General features: G+C 34.3%; 1 protein-coding gene and 1 non-coding gene across 4 annotated transcripts; one reads left to right on the top strand and one right to left on the bottom strand.

Moving 5' to 3' along the window:
• The first annotated feature begins 27 nt into the window (after positions 1–27).
• On the top strand, positions 28–24,585 carry LOC119836549 (LIM and SH3 domain protein Lasp). 3 transcript variants are annotated; one of them, XM_038361929.1, is made up of 8 exons: positions 28–259; positions 12,819–12,913; positions 18,879–19,011; positions 19,649–19,784; positions 21,453–21,770; positions 22,571–22,845; positions 23,220–23,267; positions 23,528–24,578. In XM_038361929.1, the coding sequence occupies exons 1-8, from the start codon at positions 191–193 to the stop codon at positions 23,669–23,671; spliced, it is 1,218 nt and encodes a 405-aa protein (XP_038217857.1). In that variant the 5' UTR covers positions 28–190; the 3' UTR covers positions 23,672–24,578. The 3 variants fall into 3 exon arrangements, with proteins under 3 accessions (XP_038217857.1, XP_038217858.1, XP_038217859.1); XM_038361930.1 differs by lacking the exon at positions 21,453–21,770 and having other exon boundaries at positions 22,568–22,845; positions 23,528–24,585; XM_038361931.1 differs by lacking the exon at positions 21,453–21,770 and having other exon boundaries at positions 23,528–24,583.
• On the bottom strand, positions 4,661–4,733 carry Trnav-uac. Its single transcript has one exon. It is a non-coding gene; the product is annotated as a tRNA-Val (tRNA).
• Positions 24,586–25,326: the final 741 nt, after the last annotated feature.

The following is a 25,326-nucleotide window of genomic DNA, read 5'->3' on the forward strand; positions in this document are numbered from 1 at the left end:
TAATTATTCGTTACCGCCGCCATTTGTCATTTTTTGGCATGCGCGTTCGGGGATGCTATTGATATCGTGCTCATGAGTGTTTTGTTAAAATACAGTGTAGTGCTAAAAGTTTTGTGAAACTTTTTGTTTGTCATTTGCGATTATTTGAAATTAACAAATTTGAAGTGATTTGTGTTTTAAATACATCAAGATGAATAAAACTTGTGCACGGTGCGAAAAAACAGTTTATCCTACAGAGGAATTGAAATGTTTGGACAAGGTAATCTTTCACATTCCTATGGAAAGTATATTTAACACGACACGATACTTGTTTTATTGCGAGAATATTATTTTATTGTGAGTTATCATAAATGCGTTTACGTTTGGGCGGTCCGAATTAAACCGGACGGGTGACTCATGAAATTATATAAATTAAAGCTGATATTGTGAGGTCAATTTATTACCATAACTATGTTACCATCCCGTAAACTCTTTATTAGGCAATAATACAATCGACCTTGTTACAACACATCGAATGTATTGTCCTGATGTCTTGGCTGAATGCAGTTATGCCATAGTTTTATGACGAAATAGTTTAGTAATTCGGTTTTTAAAAGTTTCCAAGCAGCTCGCGATGTTTTATTAATAACACAGTGCACACGCAAATTCGATGGATGGCGTTTTATCTAATCAGAGATAAGAAAAAAATTATTTACTTTATTATTGACTGTGATAAGATAATAATGATTAGTTAGGTAAAAAAGTTAGGTCTCAAGTTATGATTTAATACTTAAATTTTGATTTACGGTTACTTTATTACATAATGAATGAATATTTAAATTATATATATATTTCTTGTGTTTAATATTCTCAGTCAATTTATAGATCATCATAGTTGTGTTGCCTGTGTCCTATATAAACTAAACAGTTATAGCCTAATAGTGTATCCATAAAAAATGTCATAGAAATTTGTAGTAGCAATCTAACTACGAAATTTGAATAGATTAACTGACATTTACATATAAAATATTAGAATTGATGATTTAAATATATTAATAAGAGGGAATGTCCAATGATACCATATAATTTATATGTTTTCCTGTTAGAATATTATTGCAAATCATACTACTGTAACATTCTTACTCATACATCTAATTTAGACATTGAATCATTTAATTGTACATAACCGTACAGTTAGTCAGTATTTAACATCTGTACATGTATAATAGCATATAAAGCTGAAGAGTTTATTTGTTTGAACACGCTAATCAGGCAAAGGATAGTTTTTCTACTGAAAAACAAAGAATGGCAACTGTACAGGGAAACAACCAATACTGTCTATCTTCTTCAGCTATGTGGTCAAAGCCAAGGGCGAAAAGCTAATCAGTTAATAAGTTTGACTTCACTAGATGCTGTCATATGCCTAGATTATATCTAACTATTATTCAATATCCTTCCTACTAATATTGTATGTAAGGATGGGTGTGTCTTTGTTGCTCTTTCATGCAAAAACTTCTGAACCAATTGCAATGAAATTTGGTACGTAAACTGTTGGACAACTGGAATTACATACAGGCACTTTTTATCCCTACATTCCTATGGGATACGGACTTGCATGAAAGAAACCGCAGGGCTCAACTAGTAGATTATAAAAACAAAAATAATTACACAATTTGTTGTATTCTAGAGCACATATTTATTTTTCATTCCATTATTCTACAGTATAACTCACAAGCTTATTTAAACTATCATAGCTATGACACAAATTTTGGAGTATTTTAAAAAATTATGCAATATAAAGTTTTAAAGCAGTTACATAACAATATCAGGAAATGACCTTGACATTCAAATAGTGTTAATCTGCCTCAAAAACCAGTTTCAACCCAATTCTTGTCTCTAGAAAATAATTGGGTGGAATCCATCAATTTTAAATATAAACTATCTACATACTTTAATTAGAATATCAATTCAGTATGTATACCTAGCTATAATACTGTTCGTGCCAAAATTCAGACGAATAATTATGTACTGAAGTGAATAGAAAAATTGCTTGTCTGTGTATGTTCACATAAATTTATTATTATGTAAGCAGAATTACTTAATTATACAACAAAATTTTCTCCTCATAAATATTAATCAAATTAGTGACCCGTCCCAGCTATGCATCAGGCACATATTTTCAAATATCAGAGTGTGTACTTGATCCTAAGCTACTAATTAATGGGAAATGATATTTAAAACCTGTCCAGTTGTTCTTGATAAAACCATGTTCAAATGAACAAACTCTTCAGCTATATACTATTAGTATTGATTTTTATGTTTAATGAAATCAAAAATATTTATTACATACATATTTCTTTCAATAATTTAATCATCTAAATGTGATTACAAACCGTACATTACTAAATGAAACCTTTATTCTTTCTACTATCCTACAAATATTATAAATGCAAAAGTATGTAAGGATGTGTGTGTGTTTGTTGCTCTTTCACGCAAAATCTACTGAACTGATTGCAATGAAATTTGGTACGTAGACAGCTGGACAACTGGAATAACATATATGCAAATTTTTATCCCGATATTTCTACGAGATGCGGACTTACGCGGGTGAAACCGCGTGGCGCAGCTAGCTTTTATAAAAACACTTCATTAAAAACCTGCATATTCGGCTTCTGCAACCTGTAGGCCTATAAAAGTCAGTATTTATTCATTAATCTTTATATGATTGCACATGATTGATAGCAAATTGAATGGAAATTTATACAGGCTAAAGAATATTGAAATAGCTATTACAGTGAAAGTGAAAATGTGTTTTTTCCTTCATTAATGGAGTTATTGATACATCATTTTATTATGTACATTTATCTACTTTTTATATGAGTAAAGTATGTTAAATCCTTATTGAAATAATGATCCCTACTAAGTATTATAAATGTATAAGTAACTTTGTCTGTCTGTCTTTCACGCCAAAACCACTGAACCAATTTTGATGTAATTTGGTATGAAGGTAGAACTGAAATTGGGAAAGGACATGGGATTTTTTATCGTGATAGATATTTAGGGAGATAAAAGCAATATAACCGAATCCCACGCGGGCGAAGCCGCGGGCGGAATGCTAGTTTATCATACATGAAAATTCTGGCTGTGCCTCACACTGTGACCTGACTAAGCCATGTAAACTTTTTTTAATTTAGCAGTTGATTTTTAGTAATAGGGTCAAGGAGTATATTGTGATTAGTCAATTATGTAAATGTTTTAAACATCAACTATAATTAACACTTGAAATCTATGAAGGATGTCATTATGAAACTGCAATGACCTAGAAATGAATGTAATGATATGGCATAAGCAGTCCTTATTTATATTGGACTTCATAGGACAGGACATCCACACAGCAATATGTGTACATGTCAGTCATACAGCAGTTTTAGGAATTGGGGTTTTCTTTTCAGTTATAGAACCTTTAAAATTTATTATTTCATCAGCAATTTCCAGAGGATGCTAATATGTTCCCACTGCTGGGACCCAGGCCTCCTATGAGGGCCATAATCCATCATTCTGGCCAAGTGCGGGTTGGTAGATGTCACATGCCGTCGAACTTTTGATTCTTGGACACGCCGGTTTCCTTACGATGTTTTTTTTACTTCGCCGTTTCTAAGCAGTGGTGATGTTATCCATATGCGCAGATAAATTGAAAAATCAATTTATTTCCTGCATGCTCACCCGGTCTCGAACCCCAACTTATCGATTTTGAAGTCCGAGGGTCTCACCACTGACCCACCATTGATTGTTACTTCATACAAGATCAAGTATAATTGGTGTATGAATTGATGACACTTCTACACTTAAAATTAAACTGTAATATAATCTTATGATGCAATCACCTAGTACTGTATGACTAATTCATCCATAGATGTTGCAAATACCGATTTTGTGGACCAATTAGGATTGTAATGAGGAAATGGCAATTGTCTAATGCTGTGCGTGTATTGTGGACTGTTTTGCACTGTGAAAATATTTTGTGACTTGATATGTTCATTTCAATCACTAAAATGTTACTTTAAAAGCTTTAAAAATTTCAAATTGTCTTTTCTTAATAATATAATCATAGTGTCATCATAAATATATAAATTATCCATCACATAGTGCTTCCACCTTAAAAGATGGGATAGTTTATATTATTTCAATAACGATAAATCACTACCTGGGAGGGATAGGGGCGTGCAGCTAGAATTTATATATAATGTATTTTTTTATATTTCTACACTTTTTCATAGTCATGTCTGGCTAGATCTAAATATACCTTACAGGTTATAATAATTGTTTAATTTGATCACATGCTCCAGTATTTGTAGTTAAAATAAAATCATAAATTGTAATAAATCTACATAAAATATACATAACTACCAAAGTTTTTTATTTGTTGGCAATATTATTTACATTTAAACTTGTTATTTATGAAATTACTAAAATTTTGTAATCAAAATATACATTGCAGAACTAAAAGCGTCTCCCCATTAAATTTCTTATTCAAAGCTTCATTGTATAATATTAATCAAATCGTCATCAAATGTTAATTATAAATAAAATTGTAATAAAAAAATTCTAAAACATTAAATGAAAAATGGAATTTGTTTTCATATCAAATAAAAATTATTTATAAAGAATAATACAAAAGATATGATTCCGGCCAGGATCGAACTGGCGGCCTTCTGCGTGTAAAGCAGATGTGATAACCACTACACCACGGAACCTGGTATACGCAATGACGAATTTTGGACATGGTACTTACAACATTGAGTCAATTTGTTTTTAAAATTGTGCATTACGTTATTTAATAAGATCAGGCACCTTAATCCTCTTTTTTTTTAATAATTTACTGAACCATATATATTTTGAAATTTATAATAATGAATTATAATTAATTCATTCGATATAAGAAGGTAAATTAGAATGTTACATTTTTATTACTACTTCGCATTCCAAATGGCGGTCTTACGTGTTACACGTTTTCTTTTATTCTATAAATAGCTGAGAAATTCTGCGTGTAATAATACGTACTAATAATACACTCATTGCTTAGAGACAAGGTTTAAAATCCTACTAATATTATAAATGCGAAAGTTTGTAAGGATGTGTGTGTTTGTTGCTCTTTCACGCAAAAACTACTAAACCGATTGCAATGAAAGTTGGTACGTAGACAGCTGGATAACTGAAATAACATATAGGCAACTTTTTATCCCGATATTCCTACGGGATACGGACTTACGGGAAACCGCGGGGCGCAGCTAGTAGATTTATAAATTGAATAACCCTTTCTAATAAAAATGTTCTATTGATTTTATATAAATATTCAGTTCAAAGATAAAGTCATTTGTCGAAAGTAGAATACCTATAATACAGTATTATATACCTATAAGTTCGATTTATTAAATTATGAAGTTAATGAAAGAAGTTAAGTTCAGAACGTTATCTCAGCACCAGTCTACAATGACTGATACTGATTTATAATTATATAAACTAAAAAAAAACACACTGAATTGAAATATTTAGTACTTTTAATTTTTTCTCTCATGCGTAAAGCGCGGCAAAAGCTAGTGGTCTCACACAAAAGAAATATAGCCATACAATGATTTTTTTTATGTCATAGCGGGCATCAAATGCCAATAGGTATGCCGCAACATTTATAGTTCAATAAAAGCTTTACAAAGACCCGAAACCATGCAGAATCGCATAATTCGTGTTTACGACCTCCTAATCTCGATTATGTTCGGTTTACTCTATGTTCTCAGATGGTTTCTATTTAAACGACTTACGGGAATTCATTCGAAAGTACGTATTTAAAGAAAATAAAAATATTGCTAACTAGCTGTCGCCTTAGTTTCGCTCGTGGTACATGCATATAGCTTATGTCACTCTGTACAGTTGCAGCTCTCTGGTATAATTGTTTTTTAAATGGGTTCAGTGGTTTTTGTGTGAACACGTTACAAACAGACAAAAATACAAAAGTTTTCTTATAATATTAGTGTAAATATAGTCTATGGTATAATGTTTATGGTTGTAGGGAGTCGGTGAAATGTAACAAGTTTATAATATTGTACCTACTTCTTACTTAGCTTATCATGTTTAACCGACGCAAAAAGAGAGGTGATAACTTAGCTAGTTAACTAGTTCTGTGAAATCTTAGCTCTCAATCAGATTGGCCGATTCATTTGAAACTAGTAAAATACATTTCTGGGTATATCGGTTGATATGTATCATTTATTTATGAACTTATAGGTATATTATCTGTGTCATCGGCAGTTATAATATGCCTACTGTAATATGTGTACTGTTGAAATAACATTGAGAAATCGGTTTAGCAGTCTTCTTTCAGTACGTTTCGTAACATTCCTTCAATTAATCTTACGTATTATTCAATATTAGAAATTAAAGACTTATAAGCGGATATTAAACGGGATTTATTCATTACATTATTAACCCGACGTTTCGAACACTTGAGCGGGGTCACACGGGGGGAGAACACAGCGAGCGGGCTCACGGGGAGACGTTTTTTACAATTTTAATTTCTTAAAGTTGTAAAATGTAGAATAGGGCTAAAATAAAGACTGCGTATCATAATTTCATGGATTATGGCCTGAACCCTCATAGGAGGCCTGTGTCCCAGCAGTGGGAACATATATGGGCTGATGATGATGATGATGATGATGATCATAATTTCAGTACTGTATAAACGTTGCAAATTCATTTGCAATAATAGTAAAAAAAGTTAATTTATTTTATCAATTTGCGATTTCGACATACGTTATACTGTTACTGGTATATTAAAAAATATAAGTCTGTTACGTGAAAATAAAAATATCACAAATTATATTCCAACCAACCAACTTCCTTTTACCATTACATCAAAGAAAAACGAATAAAATATGCCCCAAGCACAGGGTAAACTTATACAGACGCAAAAAGTGCTTCGGAATAGAATAATAATCAACGATAAAAAATATTCCCAGGATTGTAGCCGACCTAACCTACATTATCAGCATAATGTCATTGACTTGTAACCATTGTTTCTTTCAAGGTCCGTTAATTGCAGTGTTTAATTGATCCGTACAATTATATTGGATTATAGCTGTCATTAGGTTATACTTATCAGTTTTTTTTTTATAAATATTGTTTTTATAATAACTGATTATTATATTATGTGGTGTGTTTTTAAACTCTCTTGCATTATATTTTCTTGTCTCTAAATAACTCTTTATCGTTTTAAAACTTAAAACGCTAGGAAAACATTTTGAATGTGGGAGTCGAGCACGCTTCGGCACGAATTGGGCCAGCTCGCACCGGGGAAGTACCACACCCCCACAGAAAACCGGCGTGAAATAATAGCTTGCTATTGTTTTTCTTATGGTGAGTGGGGGAGCCGGAGGCCTATTTCCTTCTCCTAGCCCTTCCCATTCCATTCCTTTTTTCCATTCATCAATCCTTTCCTTATCCCTTATCCCTTAAAAGCGGGCAGCGCACTCTCAGAGGTCTGAGCTTCTGCGAATGTTCATGGGCGGTGGTGATCGTTTACCATCAGGCGAACCACCAGTTCAGTTGCCCGTTATGACATTAAAAAAAAAAAAAAACATCGTGAGGAAACAAATGTCCAAGAATCAAAAGTTCAACGACATGTGACTTCTGCCAACCTGCACTTAGCCAGCGTGGTGGATTATGGCCTAAACCCTCATAGGAGGCATGTGGGAACAGTGGGAACATATATGGGCTGATGATGATGATGGTGATGAAATAATTCTTGTCCCTTGTGTTCGGACTTGAAAGTCAAATATTCGATTATGATATATTTATTTATATTCTTTATTCATTCTGCAATTTGGCAAGAAGGAAGAAAAACTCTTAACACACTAAACAAAAATTGCACAAATGGCGGCCATATGGCTCAAAGTCATCTCTGCCAGGCAACCTCTGAAGGTTGCCTGACCAGGAACGTGGGTACTACCTCTCCAGGAACATGGGTGACCTTAGAACAAGATTTATTATTGCCAATATGACTTGTCTGTGTACCATCCTACTGGTCTATATAAATATTTACACTAAAAGATCTCGAAGAATCGCAAACAACATGCTATCCCGTAATAAACACGTGTGAACGTTGTAGCCTTGTATACAGATTTTACAACACTGCTTTGAGTATTAAATACGACCCAACTACAATAAGTATTGAATTCAAATAATAATTCTTTCCACCAAGAGACAAAAAGAAGTGTAGAATCGTCAAATGTGTTAAATTTATGTGTCAAATGTCATGTGAAAATTACTTGGAATTCCTTTTTGCATTTCTGCGCACGGTTTATTATTTTGACTTCTAAATCTTTTTAAATACAAACGTCATTGCTTCTAGAAGACTAATTGGCTTGTATTAACGGCTATGACGTCACAAAAGGCGCTATGTCGACTTGGTTGGATAGCATAGTACGAGTAAATATACATTTAAAGGTATTTGGCCAAGGAGAAATTGTACTAAATTCCACGCATTTAGACGTATGATAATTATTTCTATCTCGGAATAATCTCGATTGCGCATTGTTTGAATACGCTAATTTAGTTAGCTAGTAATAAGACGAGTATTGGACTAGTTTCGCCTAAAAGTCTATACAGGAAACTTCACCTGTATGTTTGTATATAAGTAACGATTAGACTCGATTTTGTTCTTTGAACGGACCGATTTAGTTTAAACTTTGTTCACTTATCAAGGATTTATGGCAATGCGTTTTTCAAATAATTTCATCTTAATGTCCTGATGAAGGAAACTATAAAAACCTGGCGATCCTACACCAGGTTTTTATAATTTTCTTATGACTATTGGAGTAAGACAATTTAGTTGATTTGATTCTATTATAAAAGCGATTGTAGCTGCGCCCCGCGATTTCACCCGCATAAGTCCGTATCTCTTAGGAATAACGGGATAAAAAGTTGCCTATATGTTATTCCAGTTGTCCAACTATCTACGTACAAAATTTCATTGCAATCGGTTGAGTAGTTTTTGCGTGAAAGAGCAACAAACACACACACATCCTTACAAACTTTCGCATTTATAATATTAGTAGGATATTAGTAGGAAGGATGTTTTTGTATGACGTATATTCTTACGGAAAACAGAGTGTGTCTCATACAATTAATGAAATGTTTAGTCATAGATGTCTATCGTCACGGAAATAAAATCGAATGTAAATAATTTAAATTCATATTAACCTATTTGGACATTAATTACTGTAACATCCTCTCATTTTGGGGCAATGTCGGTTAATTTATTATTAATAGTATTTGATTGTTATGATTCAGTTTTATGCGTTACAAGAAAATTAGTATATAGGTACTCGTATGTAGGTCACATATAAATATTAACCGTTTAGGAAAGACCGTATATTTGGGACAAAGGACTTTACAAATTATTTGTAGGTAGTTTAAAGTTTTATTTGTTGTTATAGCGGCGACAGAAAACCCGTATATGAAAATTTCACTTTTTTAACTATCACGGTTAATGAGATACAGCCGGGTGATAGACTGACGGACAGACTGTCATATGTACAGTGATGTCTTAGTAAAAGGGTCCCGTTTTGACCAATGGATACGGAACCTTGAAACGGTTAAATAGTTATATGCATTATAAACATACAAACTCAATTTAGAATTAATTTAGCGCTTCTAAAGGAAATATAGTTGAATTAAAGTTCTGCTTTGAGTATTTATGTTTTTTTATGTTATCGTCGGCAATGGAGCTGGTGGGTCGCCTGATGGTAACCGCTACCACCGCCCGTGAACATTTGGAGAGGCGTTAGGTCGATTGCAGACCTTACGCCTCTACAAATGGATTGCCGACTTTAAATTGTAAAGGATTGACGGGAGGATCGAAGCGAAGAACTAGGAAGGGTAAGGAAAAGGACATGAACTTCTGGCTCCCCCACTCACCGAACGCTACAAAGTAGCATGCTATTATTTCACGCTGGTTTTCTGTGGGGATGTGGTACTCTCCCGGTGCGAGCTGGCCCAATTCGACTCCCACATTGTTATAATATACTCACTTGCGGTCCGCCCCGGCTTTGCCCGTGGTACATATATATAGCATATAGCCTTCCTCAATAAATGGACTATCTAACACTGAAATAATTTTTCAAATCGGACCCTACTGGTCCGATTTGAAAAATTCCTGAGATTAGTGCATTCAAACAAAAAACTCTTCAGCTTTATAATATAACTAAATAAGTATAGATTTATATAAGTATAGACACTTTACAGCGAGCGTGGTCACGGGGAGACTGTCTCCCCGTGACCACGCTCGCTGTAAAGTGTTCGAAACGTCGGGTTAATAATATAATGAATAAATCGCGTTTAAAATCCGTTGAAAAGTTTTTAATTTCTAAATGTATAATACTCGCGTGAAACCAAACACAAGAAAATACTAAGTATAGATTTGTTTCCTCTAATAATGTTACTGCAAATGAATCAGCAATATTAAGTTCAACAGATGCTCGTATGTAATAATAGCACTGGTGACCTAGATTCAATGATATAAAAGGACATGTTATATCAGTAAATTTAGTACTTGTTCAATTGTATTTAACTTAAAATACCTGTTACGAAACATGTGTTCACGTTTAAAGCAATTGGGCGTTACGCTTTTTTTAAGAAATGGGGTATTTCTACACCTAAAGGAGCTGCTTTTTAATTAAGAGGGTGAGGGGGAATTACATTCGTCTGTATGTATTCGTGAATGTGAAAGGGATAGACCGAAATGGACATTGAAAGACTGGGTTCTCTGATTTGAATTATAAAGCTGAAGAGTTTTTTTGTTTGTTTGAACGCACTTATCTCGGGAACTTCTGGTCCGATTTGAAAAATTCTTTCAGTGGTAGATAGCCCATTTATTGAGGAAGGCTATAGCTTATATATGTACTACGGGCGAAGCCGGGGCGGATCGCTAGTAAAATATAAATAGATCAGTCGTCTAAATCAATCGTCAAAATCGGTTCACCCAGACAAAAGTTCAAAGCTAAAACACAAAATAATTATGTAGAAACAAGAACTAAACCAAGTTCAACCACCGTCGGAACTAGACCATGGTGCGGTAATTTAAATTGGACCAAGTTGGTGGTACCAGCTTTGGAACAAAAAAAAGGTGTGTGTGCGATTCACACATGATAGAAGTGAAACTTCAGTAAATCGACAAAAGAATAAGATGAATATATATAAAACTAACTGACCCGGCAAACGCTTTTCTGCCTTACTCTTATAATTTAGGGGGATGAAATATAGACGTTGGCCGATTCTCATACATACCGGATAAGCACAAAAATTTTCATCAAAATCGGTCAAGCCGTTTCGGAGGAGTAAGGCAACGAAAACTGTCACACGAGAATTTTATATACGAGATATAAAATAGTATACGTATACATCTGTCTCATTCTTTCTACACGTGTTTGTATTTGTGTCCCTTACCTGTCGTTTTTCTGTTGCATCAGGTTTGAAATCACAACGATTCTAAAGAAGTTTCACTTCAAAAATAAAAAAAAAACACATAAAAATCATAGGTTTTTTTGCGTTAGAGAAGCGCTTGACTACCATCTTGCCTGCTGGTAAGCGTAGTGTAAGATGACACCCGCTTCCATAGAAGGTACCTATATACTAGGTATCATATAATTGAAAGAAATCGTTTATACAACAATGTATATAATAATATACTAGCTTCCCGCCGGCGGCTTCGCCCGCCTCCGTATTGTTCTTACCTTTTAAACCTCCCCTGGACTATTCAGAATGCACTAAAACCATGATTATAAAAATCAGACGAGCCATTTTCGGGTTTTAGCGAGACTAATTAACAGCAATTGTTTTTTTATATATAAGACTAGCTGCGCCCCGCGGTTTCACCCGCGTAAGTTCGTATCCCGTAGGAATATCGGGATAAAAAGTTGCCCATATGTTATTCCAGTTGTCCAGCTGTCTACGCACCAAATTTCATTGCAATCGGTTCAGTAGTTTTTGCGTAAAAGAGCAACAAACACATACACATTCTTACAAGCATTCGCATTTATAATATTAGTAGGATTATAAGAAATCAAAACATTTTTATCAATGAAATAATTATATGATGAAACTGTATTTAGAAAAATCTGAAATGAAACGTATTTATTATTTATCTTACCCTGTGTACGAAATATTATGTGATTTTATATGGCTGTGCCGCAGAATCCATCTAATCTTATCGTAGCCCATTATTCATTAGTAAACATAGGTTATCTAAGTTAGGTTATCTGATAACGGGCTGAATGCTATCTTGAATGTTCGCCGATCTAATTATTATAATCTTGAACTGAATTCCTAGATTTTGCTAGATCTTAGTTCAACTTGTATGTTGGAATTGAATTTGAAAATATCATAGGAAAATTTCTAAAGTTATCGACATAAATTTTAATATTCTTACTCGGATGTTATGTTATGCCCCGGAAACCGCGGGGCGCAGCTAGTGGTAAAAGACGACAGAGTAGCATTTACGCGGTCAGCTAGTCCCATTATAATAAGTACTAGCTGCGCCCCGCGGTTTCACCCGCGTATTTCCGTATCCCGTAGGAATTTCGGTATAAAAAGTTGCCTATATGTTATTCCAGTTGTCCAGCTGTCTACATACCAAATTTTATTGTAACCGCTTCAGTAGTTCTTTCGTGAAAGAGCAACAAACACACACACATCCTTACAAACTTTCACATTTATAATATTAGTAGGAATTAGTAGGATTATTCCTCTGTCCAATTACTATATGTTAAATCGATGCCTTCAATTTCCAGGTGTGGCACAAAGGCTGCTTCAAGTGCCAGGAGTGTGGCATGACGCTCAACATGAGGACCTATAAAGGTTACGGGAAACTGCCGTATTGCGAAGCGTAAGTACATACTAATAGAGAAAGAAAGAAAGAAAGAAAGATAGAAACATTTGACAACACGATACAACTATGAAAATAAAACATCGCAATAAATACACAATAATACATCATCATCATCATCATCAGCCCATATATGTTCCCACTGTTGGGACACAGGCCTTCTATGAGGGTTCCGGCCATAATCCACCACGCTGGCCAAGTGCGAGTTGGCAGAAAACATATATACAATAATACATACATGCACACAAACATACATACTTTTACATCTACACTAATATTGTAAAGAGGAAAACTTTGTTTGTTTGTTTGGTTGTAATGAATAGACTCAAAAACTACTGGACCGATTTTAAAAATTCTTTCACCATTCGAAAGCTACATTATCCACGAGTAACATAGACTATATATGTACCACGGGCGAAGCCGGGGCGAACAGCTAGTATATACTATTTCTAGGGATCTGCATGAGCAATGTAATCGTGGTTTTGCCAACTCAGTATCAGCTATTTAGCTACAAACGTAACAAACACAACAAAAGTACAGTTGAATTGATATCTCCTTTTTTAAAGTCGGTTTAATAAGGTAAGGCACGAAGATGAGGCAGATGTAAAATGAAATAAATGTATAGCTAATGTCGCTCAGTGAAGTTGCAGCTTTCTAATTGTGAAAGAATTGTTGAAATCGGTCCAGCGGTTTTTGTCGTGAAAACGTTACAAACATACAATGATACAAGAGTTTCCTCTTCACAATAGTAGTGTATGTAATACCATTATCCTATCCTACTTCCTACTAATATTATAAATGCAAAAGTTTGTAGGGATGTGTGTGTGTTTGTTGCTCTTTCACGCAAACACTACTGAACCGATTGCAATGAAATTTGGTACGTAGACAGCTGGACAACTGGAATAACATATAGGCAACTTTATATCCCGATATTCCTACGGGATACGGACTTACGCGGGTGAAACTGCGGGGCGCAGCTACTACAATATAATTATTCGCATATATTCCCGGGATAAAACAACCAGCACGTGTATGAAACCATAAGAGTTCTCTTATTGGATATACGATTACAATTATAATTGAATAATATTCCTACAAAGAATTATATATACATAAGAATATTATAAATGCGAAAGTAACTCTGTCTGTCTGTCTGTTACGCTTTCACGCCTAAACCACTGAACCAATTTTGATGTTATTTATTATGAAGGTAGAACTGAATTTGGGAAAGGACACAGGATGGTTTTTATCGCGAAAAAAAGGGTAGAAGGAGTTGAAATAGGCAGATGAAAGCGATATAACCGAATTTCATGCGGGCGAAGCCGCGGGCGCAAAGCTAGTTCAATATATTTATAAGAAATAAGCTTCTGTCCGAGGCTTCGGACGCGTTCAATTCGGAGAAGTTTAATGGATATCACACTAATATTATAAATGTGAATGTTTATTTGTTTGGATGTTTGTCCGTCAATCACGTTGAAACTACTTAACGGATTTTTATGAAATTTGGTATTCGGACAGGGTATAAGCTGACTTGGGTGATAGGATACTTTTTATCCCGATTAAATGCTCCCTTGTTAAAAAAGGAATCGTGATATCCGGGCGGAGCCGGGACGATTATCTAGTTACATATCAGTTATTCCTATTCACTATAAAAAAAAACCCATCAAAATCTGTTGTGTCATTATCCTACTTCCTGCTAATATTATAAATGCGAAAGTTTGTAAGGATGTGTGTGTGTTTGTTGCTCTTTCACGCAAAAACAACTGAACCGAAAGTAATGAAATTTGGTACGTAGATAGCTGGACAACTGGAATAGCATTTAGGCAACTTTTTATCCCGATATTCCTACTGTATACCGACTTAACGCGGATGAAACCGCGGGGCGCAGCTAGTAAAAATATAAGCATTCAGTCAGACGGAAAGCGACTTTATTTAACCCATGTATTGCTCCTAAGAGAACCATAATCATATGACTATATATATGGTCATAGGCACTGAACGCTCGCTATATTAAAAACGAAAGTTAACCAACTCCTTACATAAGATCCGTTTACAATTGTTAACTGACTTCGCAAATGGTGATTCGTAGTTGAAGCTTGCCCTTGCTAATATTATGAATGCGTAAGTGTGTTTGTTTGTCTTGCGTTGCTTTGTCTAGATGCTAGTTATGGTCTTGGAGTAATAGAGATAACTTAATACGGCGGTAAATTGTCTAATTCCCATAGGAATTTTCTTCAAAACATTAGTATTGAATATCATTTTAATAAAGTAAAATTAACACTGGTTTTAACAATATTGTAAATGCGAAATAACTGTCTCTCTGTCTTGTCCTCGCGCCTAAATCATAAAACCGGTTTGGATGAAATTTGGTACCAACTCTAGTTTGAGACCCGAAAAACGACGTAGACTTGGATCCCCGAAATACCCCAGGAACGGGGCCTTTGTGGCGAAGTCTCCAAGACCGTCATCTTTACTTCACGTGCGAAACCGCGGACATAAAGCTAGTTGGTTTATAAATAACCCACTAGCTGTGACCCGCGGTTGAAACCGCGTAAGTCCGTATCCCGTAGGAATATCGGTATAAAAAGTGCCTATGTGTTATTTCAGTTGTCCAGCTATCTACGAAGCAAAATAGTTTTATTATTCACCAATAGATGTCAGGAAAAAAAAAACACGAATATGACATTTTCTAAAAAAATTCCTAGCTAGATCGATTTATCGCCCCTGAAACCCCCTATATACTAAATTTCATGAAAATCGTTGGAGCCGATTCCGAGATTCCAATTATATATATATATATATATATACAAGAATTGCTCGTTTAAAGGTATAAGATATTATTTGATCAATGAATTTCATACGGATTTAACCAAATACGTTCTGCTGTTTTGGCATCACAGAACGATCAACATCCTCGCATGACAAACAAACACACAGAGTTACAATAAAAACAATCAGCGTTTATTGAAATGAGACATCCGGCTGAAAATATTTTCTTTTCAGTTATTTGAAAAGTTAAGACAGTGATTTCTTATTTAAATAAAATTTAATTTCGAGATAAAACTGACCTTTGTACTTTCTCGGGTGTTAAATTATCTCTGCACAAAATTTCATCTAAATCGGTTCAATTGGGTGTGAAGATGAGACAGACAGACAGCCTATAGTTCACTTCACTACCACAATTGTGATGATTACAACAATACATATCAAAATCTGTCCAATCGTTGCGGCTGTATCGCGTGCCAAAGAAATCGTTATACATACATATACCTACATACATACGCTCGAAAAACACTACCCTCCTTTTCACAGTTGAGTAAAAAGACGGTAAAATAAATTCTCTATCCTTAAACCGATTAGGCGTGGTCAGCTAACATCGCCAGAACCCCGGGATTCATAAAAACATCACGATGTACTCGCTCTAGTAAATTGCATAGTCGGAGTGGCAGGATTTCTCTCCGGTCGAGTCGGATATCCGTTCCATCGGACCGTATAGCGCTAGTTCGGAAATTCTTAAAAGCTGTTCGTGTGGTTCGATGTAAAGATAATAATTATATCACACTAGCCTGTACCACGGGCGAAGCCGGGACGGACCGCTAGTGGAATATAAAATAAAATATGATTATTGTTAGTTATCATTTAAATTATTCCAACAATTTCTCCACTACGTAAAACAACATACAAACTTACAAAACTTTAAAATACTTGAATACATATATCGAAAACTAGCTGCGCTTTGCGGTTTCACCCACGTAAGTCTGTATGTTGTAGAAATATCGGTATAAAAGGTTGCCTATGTGTTATTCCAGTTGTCCAGCTGTCTACGTACCAAATTTCATTGCAATCGGTTCAGTAGTTTATGCGTGAAGGAGTATCTAAGAAACATCCATCCGTCCACACATCCATACTTACAAACTTTCGCGTTTACAATATTAGTAGGATAAGGTCGTAGGTCTTTAAAAGTGAAATTTCAAAACACTTAGTTAACAAAGCACGTGTGAGATAGTGAGTTTTATTATATACTATACGTACGTGACGGTATTGTTGCCACACGTACATTTAATCTTCTATAGAAAGAATATTTTTAACTAGCTGCGCCCCGCGGTTTCACTTGCGTAGGTCTGTATCCCTTAGAAATATCGGGATAAAAGTTGCCTTGTCTTAATCTAGTTGTCCAGCTATCTACGTACAAAATTTCATTGCAATCGGTTCAGTAGTTTATGCTTGAAAGAGTAACAAACGTACATACACATACATCCATCCTCACAATCTTTCGCATTTATAGTATGGTAGCTGCGTCCCGTGGTTTCACCCGTATAATTCCGTATCCCGTAGGAATATTGATTGAAAATGTTGCCTATATGTTATTCCACTTGTCCAGCTATATACGTACCAAATTTCTATGCAATCGATTCAGTACTTGTTGCGTGAAAAAGCAACAAACACACACACACACACACACACACACACACACACACACACACGCATCCTTAGAAACTTTCGCATTTATAATATTAGTAGGATAACCTTCCTCAATAAGTGGGCTATCTAACACGGAAAGAATTTTTCAAATCGAACCAGCAGTTCCTGAGATCAGTGCGTTCAAACGAACAATCTCATCAGCGTTATAATATTAGTATAGAACTAGACGCTAACCGTCCTCGTGTCGCCAGCGAATCAATCAAGAGAACGCATGGCAGGCGTCACTCAGTCGAGCGTTAAATGAAAGTGAACAATTTTGCACACTCTTACTGTTAAATCTTTTTATCAGCTTTCTCGCATTTAACCAGGCGCGTTGGTTAATTTCTACGTTTATATAAGACTGGACGCTCGTCCCGGCTCCGCCCGGCTATCATGATACCTGTTTTATCCCAAGGGAGCATTTAATCGGGATAAATTAAAAGTATCCTGTCACCCAAATCAGCTCGTATAGCTTATATGTCTCATATGACATCAGCCCTGTCTGTATACGATATATCATCAAAATTCGTTCCGTAGTTTTATGGAGTTTTGTGTAAATATTACTGACTAACGGTCCGCCCCGGCTTCGCCCGTGGTCCATATATAGCCTATATCACTGAAGGGTCACGTACTCATCCAACGGTGGAAGAATTTTTTTATTTTTTGGTCCAGTAGTTTCTGAGATAAGCGCGTTCAAACAAAATCTTCGCCTTTATTTTATTTGCATAGTAAAATAGTATTAATGTGGGAGTCGAGCACTCTTCGGCACGAATTGGGCCAGCTCGCACCGAGGAAGTACCACACCCCCACAGAAAACCGGAGTGAAATAGCATTCGCTGTATTGCCTATATCCTTTTCCTTTACCATCCCAGTCCTTTCCTTTATTCCTATCGCCAATCCTTTCTTAATCCCTTTACAATTTAAAGTCGGCAATACATTTATATAGGCGTAAGGTCTGGAATTGACCTTAAAGGTTTAATAATAACACATCAGGTACCTGTAATAAGTAAATTTTCCTCCAGATGCAAAACACGTCACTTCACCAATTTCGTGTGAATTTTATTTATTAATTTTTTATTATTATGCATAGTCAGGACAAATAATATAATGATTAAAAAGCTTTAACCTGTAAGTTTTCGCCTAAAATTATACACAAGAAAATCCTATTAATATTATAAATGCGAAAGTTTGTATGGATGTATGGATGTTTGTTACTCTTTCACGTAAAAACTACTGAACCAATTGCAATGAAATTTGGTACGTAGACAGCTGGATAACTGGAATAACATATAGGCAACTTTTTATTCCGATATTCCTACGGAATACGGACTTACGCGGGTGAAACCACGGGGCACAGCTAGTACATTATATTTGAAAAAAGTAATTGAACACGCATGTTCCTCTTTGACATAACTTAAGACGTGTCCCCACAACCCGGTCTCAGCAATCATATATAATTCGATATTCCGTGTCAATACTTAACAATAACTATACATAATTACAGGCACGTGCCGAAAGCGAAACCGACCACAATGGCGGAGACACCGGAGCTCAAGAGGATAGCAGAGAACACGAAAATACAGAGCAATGTCAAATATCACGCCGACTTCGAGAAAAGCAAGGGCAAGTTTACACAGGTATGTGTTTTTATGCTTGTATGTATGTAGCTAACAAATTTATGCTTGTATTTGGGAGTCGAGCACGCTTCGACACGAATTGGGACGAAAAAAACAAATTAATGTCATCGTTGTCTAAAGGTAATTAGATAATACAACAATAAGTATATAACAAGCTAAAGAGCTTATTTGCTGGATCGCACTATCTTCAGTAACTACTCGTCTGATTTGAATAAAATTTGTTAGAAATAGTTTTCCGAGAAAGTAATACCCGATAGACCCGAAAATCCCACAAATATGGGCACTGGAAAGCACCGGATTGTCAATATTTCATTTTGAATTACGCACTTCAATATTATAGTGAAGTCCCGTGTCCCTTCTGGGGTATGGGACAGATGATATACATCTGTTTCACTGATCGATATTCTTTATGGACAAGTAGGTGATCAGCCTTCTGTGTACTGCCAGACCGAGACATTTTTTTTTATTGTCCCCACCGGGAATCGAACCCAGAACCTCTCGGTTCTACGCTCCCGCGTTTACCACTGTATCAAGGAGGCGGCAAACTCCAATATTAGAGGTCCATATTATGTGGTCTAACTGAAAGGATTATTCTATTGCTATCACACTACAGTAAAAAAATTATCGTAATTTTTAGGTAGCAGACGACCCCGAGACGCTTAGAATCAAAGCGAATACAAAAATCATAAGCAACGTCGCATATCACGGAGATTTAGAAAAGAAAGCGCAGATGGAGAGACAGAGACAGATGAATGAGAATGGAGAGATTGTCGGTAAGTTTTACAGGATGACATGTAATTTTGGGGATAGGATTACATGTAACTTCTAAAAGACAAATTATCCTTCTAAATTCGGGATTACTTACATAGAAACAGGAAATTTTAGGGATAGATTACACGTTTACATGTAGCTTTAAAAAGACAAATTATCCTGCTAATTTCGGGGTGAGTGACATGTAAACAGGACATTTTTGGGGATATGCCACACGTTTACGTGGCAATATAGATAAGTCACGTGTTAACGATTTAAATTTAGAAAGGAAATTTAAATGTCATTTGTTAAACAAAGAAGCTAGTGAGAAATAAAAGTTTCGAAACAAAACACACACTAATATTAGTTCTACGCGGACATGTACCTCTCATCAGATGTGCTAATACAGATGCAATTGCACGATCCCAATTCATTATAGCACAAGGTTCACATCATTGTTTGGTTCTGGACATTTCTTTCATAAATTGACCGTGGGATGATGTTTTGATATTTCAAACTTTTATCTAACTAGATACTTTCATTCATTACGAAATAAACAGTCATTGTTATTGTGGTTGGAGGATATATTTATCAAATTAATGTTTTATGTCTTTGGGTTTTAGTTATATTGTATTAGAATTTTTATCAAATCTTGTACCATTTTTTTCCTTTTTCTGTTGTATGACCCTATAACTACGATTCCTTAATAAATTCTAACAGTTATCTCAATGTCATTCTATAATATAGATTATCATAATTCCATTTCAATTGAGCATATATTCCGAATGAATCAGTACACAATAAAGGATGATTAATAAATAATACAAAAAACAGTCGCATCTTTTATATTAATATATAACGTATTTGAAAATATTTATATACAGATTTTATGGGTTTTAAATTTCAAAACATCGCAAACTTACATTTTGTCATGGCTATGTATGTAGTATTTAATGGTTATTCAATATGATATAGTCACCAGAAATAACACTTTAATATGCATTCATTGTATTTTTTAACATTGTATAAAGAATGTTGTTTATCTTGAAAATTTCTGGTAACTATATCAAACACTTGATCAATTCTTTATCGATAAAATAAATAAAATACTTGACTAAGTATTATTTTTATGTTTGGTTCAGTCTAGTCTAAGACTTTGGCAATAGTTCTGAAATCCTTGGAATAAAAGAGATAATTTGTATGTAAATGTATTATAATACAATTAATGAATTACAAAATGAATATTAATTAGCGTATGGAATTGGTCAATGTATGATATGTGTATTGCTATTGCAAATTAATTTGGAGAAACGTCGAGATTGATGATTCTGTTTTCATTTTTGGTCGAATAATCTAATATTACCTTCCTGATATGTGGATTATTATTAACGTATTTATACATACACTGTTAATATACACTATATTTTTCTTAAGACTTCAAAGTTCTCGGGTAAAATTTGAATTGAATTAAGTTAGTTTTTTCCTGCGAACATAAGTGTTTATAACACCTCCCCCCCATCCCTTTTGAATAACGAAACCGTTAGTAAACTAATACACATAAATTGAAGGTGCTAATGATCATTTGATATACCAATTGATCCCACAAAAAACGTACGGAAACGTAACATAAACCCCACTAAAATCTCGACGTTCATCCACACCGCGAGTGGTAACACATCCATCACATCCAGACGTTGCTACGAACGACAATTACCAGCATCAAATCGACACGTACGCGACGGAAATGTTATCAAACGCACCGAACCTACCGCCCAAGAACCATTACCAAACACCGGTGGCGCCGGTGCAAACACAGCAATACACATACAGACAAGAGGACTATTATAATTATCCGAAATACGACGATTACGCGTCGCAATCCGTGCAGAATTATCAAAAGATTGGTAGGATCCAGGATTACGATCCGCTGAGCGATGGGCCGAGGGCTCCGCCGAATACGCAAAGGGCGTCGTCTACCCTGATTTATACGAGCGCTAACGAGAAACGAGGTAAGTCTTTATCTGTGTAGGGTAGTCCATAAAACGTATATGACTCCATATACTTATATTACTATATTCCGTTCCAAATGTAGGGTAGTCGATAAAAATATGTGAAATCCAACTATTATTTGTGTTTACGATATGTCTCATAATATGCTTTATGGACTGTACCTATTCATTTTCAAGGTTATATAAGTGTTCAAAGACATTTATTTTCTTTTAGTAAGTACACAATTTTTGTCAATAACATTTTCCAATATTAGCACATGTCTTTGATTGCTATTTGGCTATTCTGTGTTAAATGTTTGTATGTAAATCTGTGAATAAAATTTCACGGTTATGGCGCACTTATGTGTGGTATACGTATGTCGCAAATCGTTTTCATTTCATCATTTTGTAAAATTCATAATTTCACAGATATTCGGAATTCAAAGTAGAAAAAATAGAAAATTATTGTTGCTAGAAATTTCATATACAGTATCTTTAATATTTCCAGAACTTCTGTAGTCAATAAAAGTCCATAAAAGATTATAACAGTTATGGGTTATCACAATAATCAGCATATTATGTAATATCTAGTGTTTTGTTAAACAAAATCTCGACATTGTTTCAAAGTAAAATACAACTCGATTACAATAAATCTTCCTACACTTAGATAACAAAAAAAACAAGTCTTCACAAACTTCTACCGAACTAAGAATTATTGATATCAGTTCTGTAACTTAGAAAATAGAGATGTAGTATAATTAATTTAAATCCTTTATCTTAGTTCCTTTTCCATACAATTCAACTCCCCCCATCCCAAGCAGGTGCTCAACAAGTCCAGCAGCAACAGTCACGCCACATCGGCCGAGTGACAGACCTCGACCCCTTGGCCAACGAGCCCCAACAGCCACCACAACAATACCACTCACATCACCAGCAACAACATCAGCAGCAACAACAGCAACAACATCAACATCTACAGCAACAACATTTACAACAACAACATCTACAGCAACAACATTTACAACAACAGCATTTACAGCAACAGCAGCATCAACAGCACCAACAACCGAGACCCGCCGCTAATCATCACAATCAGGTACTTATTTGCATTTTTTTGATATTAACTATTCGTTTCTTAAATGAAAAATATTCATTAATTTAATAACCTCCATATGTACAAACACCTTCAATAAACTAGATTATATAATATTTTTTACGATATTTAGTTCGTATTCTTTAATCCTTGTCAGTTTATTATTAAGTTCTCATCATCTGATTAGGTTAGGTAACGTAATAATGACATATTATAACGATACTATCTATATAAAACGTTAAATTAGTGATAACTGATAAATAAGTATAAGTATTTTATGAGTAACTTATAACAGTTAAAAATTTCTTAAAATTTTTAATTCTGCATACACAATAATACACTTTGATCTACTAATTCTAAAATTATTTCTATTTCAGCGAGTCTATATTGCGATGTACGACTATGAAGCGAACGACAGCGATGAAGTAAGTTTTACCAAGATATCGAAATAATAATATATTCATGAACAGAGACACAGCCTGGATATATTCTATTTAGCTTATCTGTTAGGGAACATAAACCATAAGTTGTTATTTTACATTTTAAAACAGTGATTTTATTATCAAGTGTTGAAACTTGCCTCATAAATTTAAATCTGTGAATATATAACGAAATCTTTCTAAAACCTGTGACTACTTAAGAAACCACCAGATTTTTTTAATTAACTAATCGTAACCATTTCCAGGTATCATTCCGCGAAGGTGACCTTATATCCAACGTGACATCCATTGACGAAGGCTGGATGACCGGCCAAGTGTTGCGAACCGGCCGCACTGGGATGTTGCCCGCGAATTACGTCGAACTCACCAATGACCACTATCCTAATTAATTGTAACAGTCGGTTATGCCACATTTAATGACGGTTATATGAGGTTATGATGCAATAAGTTGGTTATAGTTGGTTACGCCACATTTAAATGCGTTTATATGTAGTTTTGCCATATTTAATTATGACACATTCATGTAATATGATAAAATCTAAAGCCACTTATAATTGTAGATTTGCTACGTAAATCTGGGTTTAACGCGTAATTCTAAAATGACATTGAGTCCTCAAATAATCGTCATTATATGTGACAATCCCACACTATTTATGTGGCTATGCCACTTGTATAATGGCAATTGATAATAATAGTGTAATGCCACTTATCATTACTGTCAATTTGTTACAATAATATTGTTATAACATGCCACACTGTTACTAATAATTAATGACTAATAAATAGTTATTCCTGTCTCATTTGTAGTTATTAAAGTCAGTTGATGTTTTGTAATTTTGAGTTTAGTTGTGACATACTCGTTTAGTTTATGTCCATAAAATATTACCATTCTTAAGTAACGCCATTCCTTTAATTCTGTTAAACTATTTCTCATGTTACTTAAGCCATTAACTTGTTATTTATTGAATGCCACTAATATGCCCATTTGTTGTAATAGTTGTTTTTCATTTGTTGATATGCCACTAGGAGTCATGCCATCTAACTCATGCCACATTGTTATGCCACTTTTGTAATAAAACGCTATTGTTATGATAATTACTAATACATGTATCATGCTTTTTAAATATACAATTCTTATGTTTGTTGTATTTTTGAGAAAAATTAAACTAAAAACAATAAGATTTTGCTGCTACGAATCAGCAAATAAAATGTTCAGTCATTTCTATTTTCATATTCCATTTAATTATAAAATAGAAAATCGACTGATCTTTTCAATGTAAATTATTAATCAATTAATTAATAATAAAACCCGTTGTTTTATACATAATTACGGTTGTAATTGCACAATATAATATTCTTTTTAGAATATATATACTATTGTATAGAATTATATAAGTATTTTTGTATTGTATTTATATTACCGCGGGTAATTGTCTTAAATTTTGCATTTTATTCTTCCGTACCTTTTGCCTACTAAAATAGCTTTAATATTATAATCGAGCTTATCCCTCATTATGTCTGTCTGGCTATCTTTGAACCAGAATAGCTATACAGTAGATTATGTCTGAAAATTCTAGACTTACAATGATTTTGAATCGGCTCCGTCAAATGATTTTTTTATTTGGTACGGAAGTGTCTTTATCCGAAACCGACATGCGCTTAGTCGGTTTTCTCATTCCAGTAAAAGTATTTATTTATTATAATAATATTTTATACATTTCGTATTATATCTACTTATTTTTGCAATGCAATTTTGCTATGAATGCTATATTATTAATTGTGCTTATGTTTTTTTACCTGTTCTTTTAACCAGGTATTGTATATACTTGATTTAGATTTAAGTTATAAATCGTATCTTTGTTTTACATACTTCTTATGTTAAATAATAAGTTATGTGATATGTTGAGATTTATTGGTTCTTGGAATACATTACTGTATTATATTTGATTAAACTTTTGCGAATTTTAAGTCAGGGGTCTTCAGTAAATTACGTCATAATATGAACTTATTCCCCCACTCCATTTTGCTATTAAAAATATATAAA

The sequence above is a fragment of the Zerene cesonia genome, chromosome 24 (assembly GCF_012273895.1).
Source record: "Zerene cesonia ecotype Mississippi chromosome 24, Zerene_cesonia_1.1, whole genome shotgun sequence".
Taxonomy (NCBI): Eukaryota; Metazoa; Arthropoda; class Insecta; order Lepidoptera; family Pieridae; genus Zerene; species Zerene cesonia.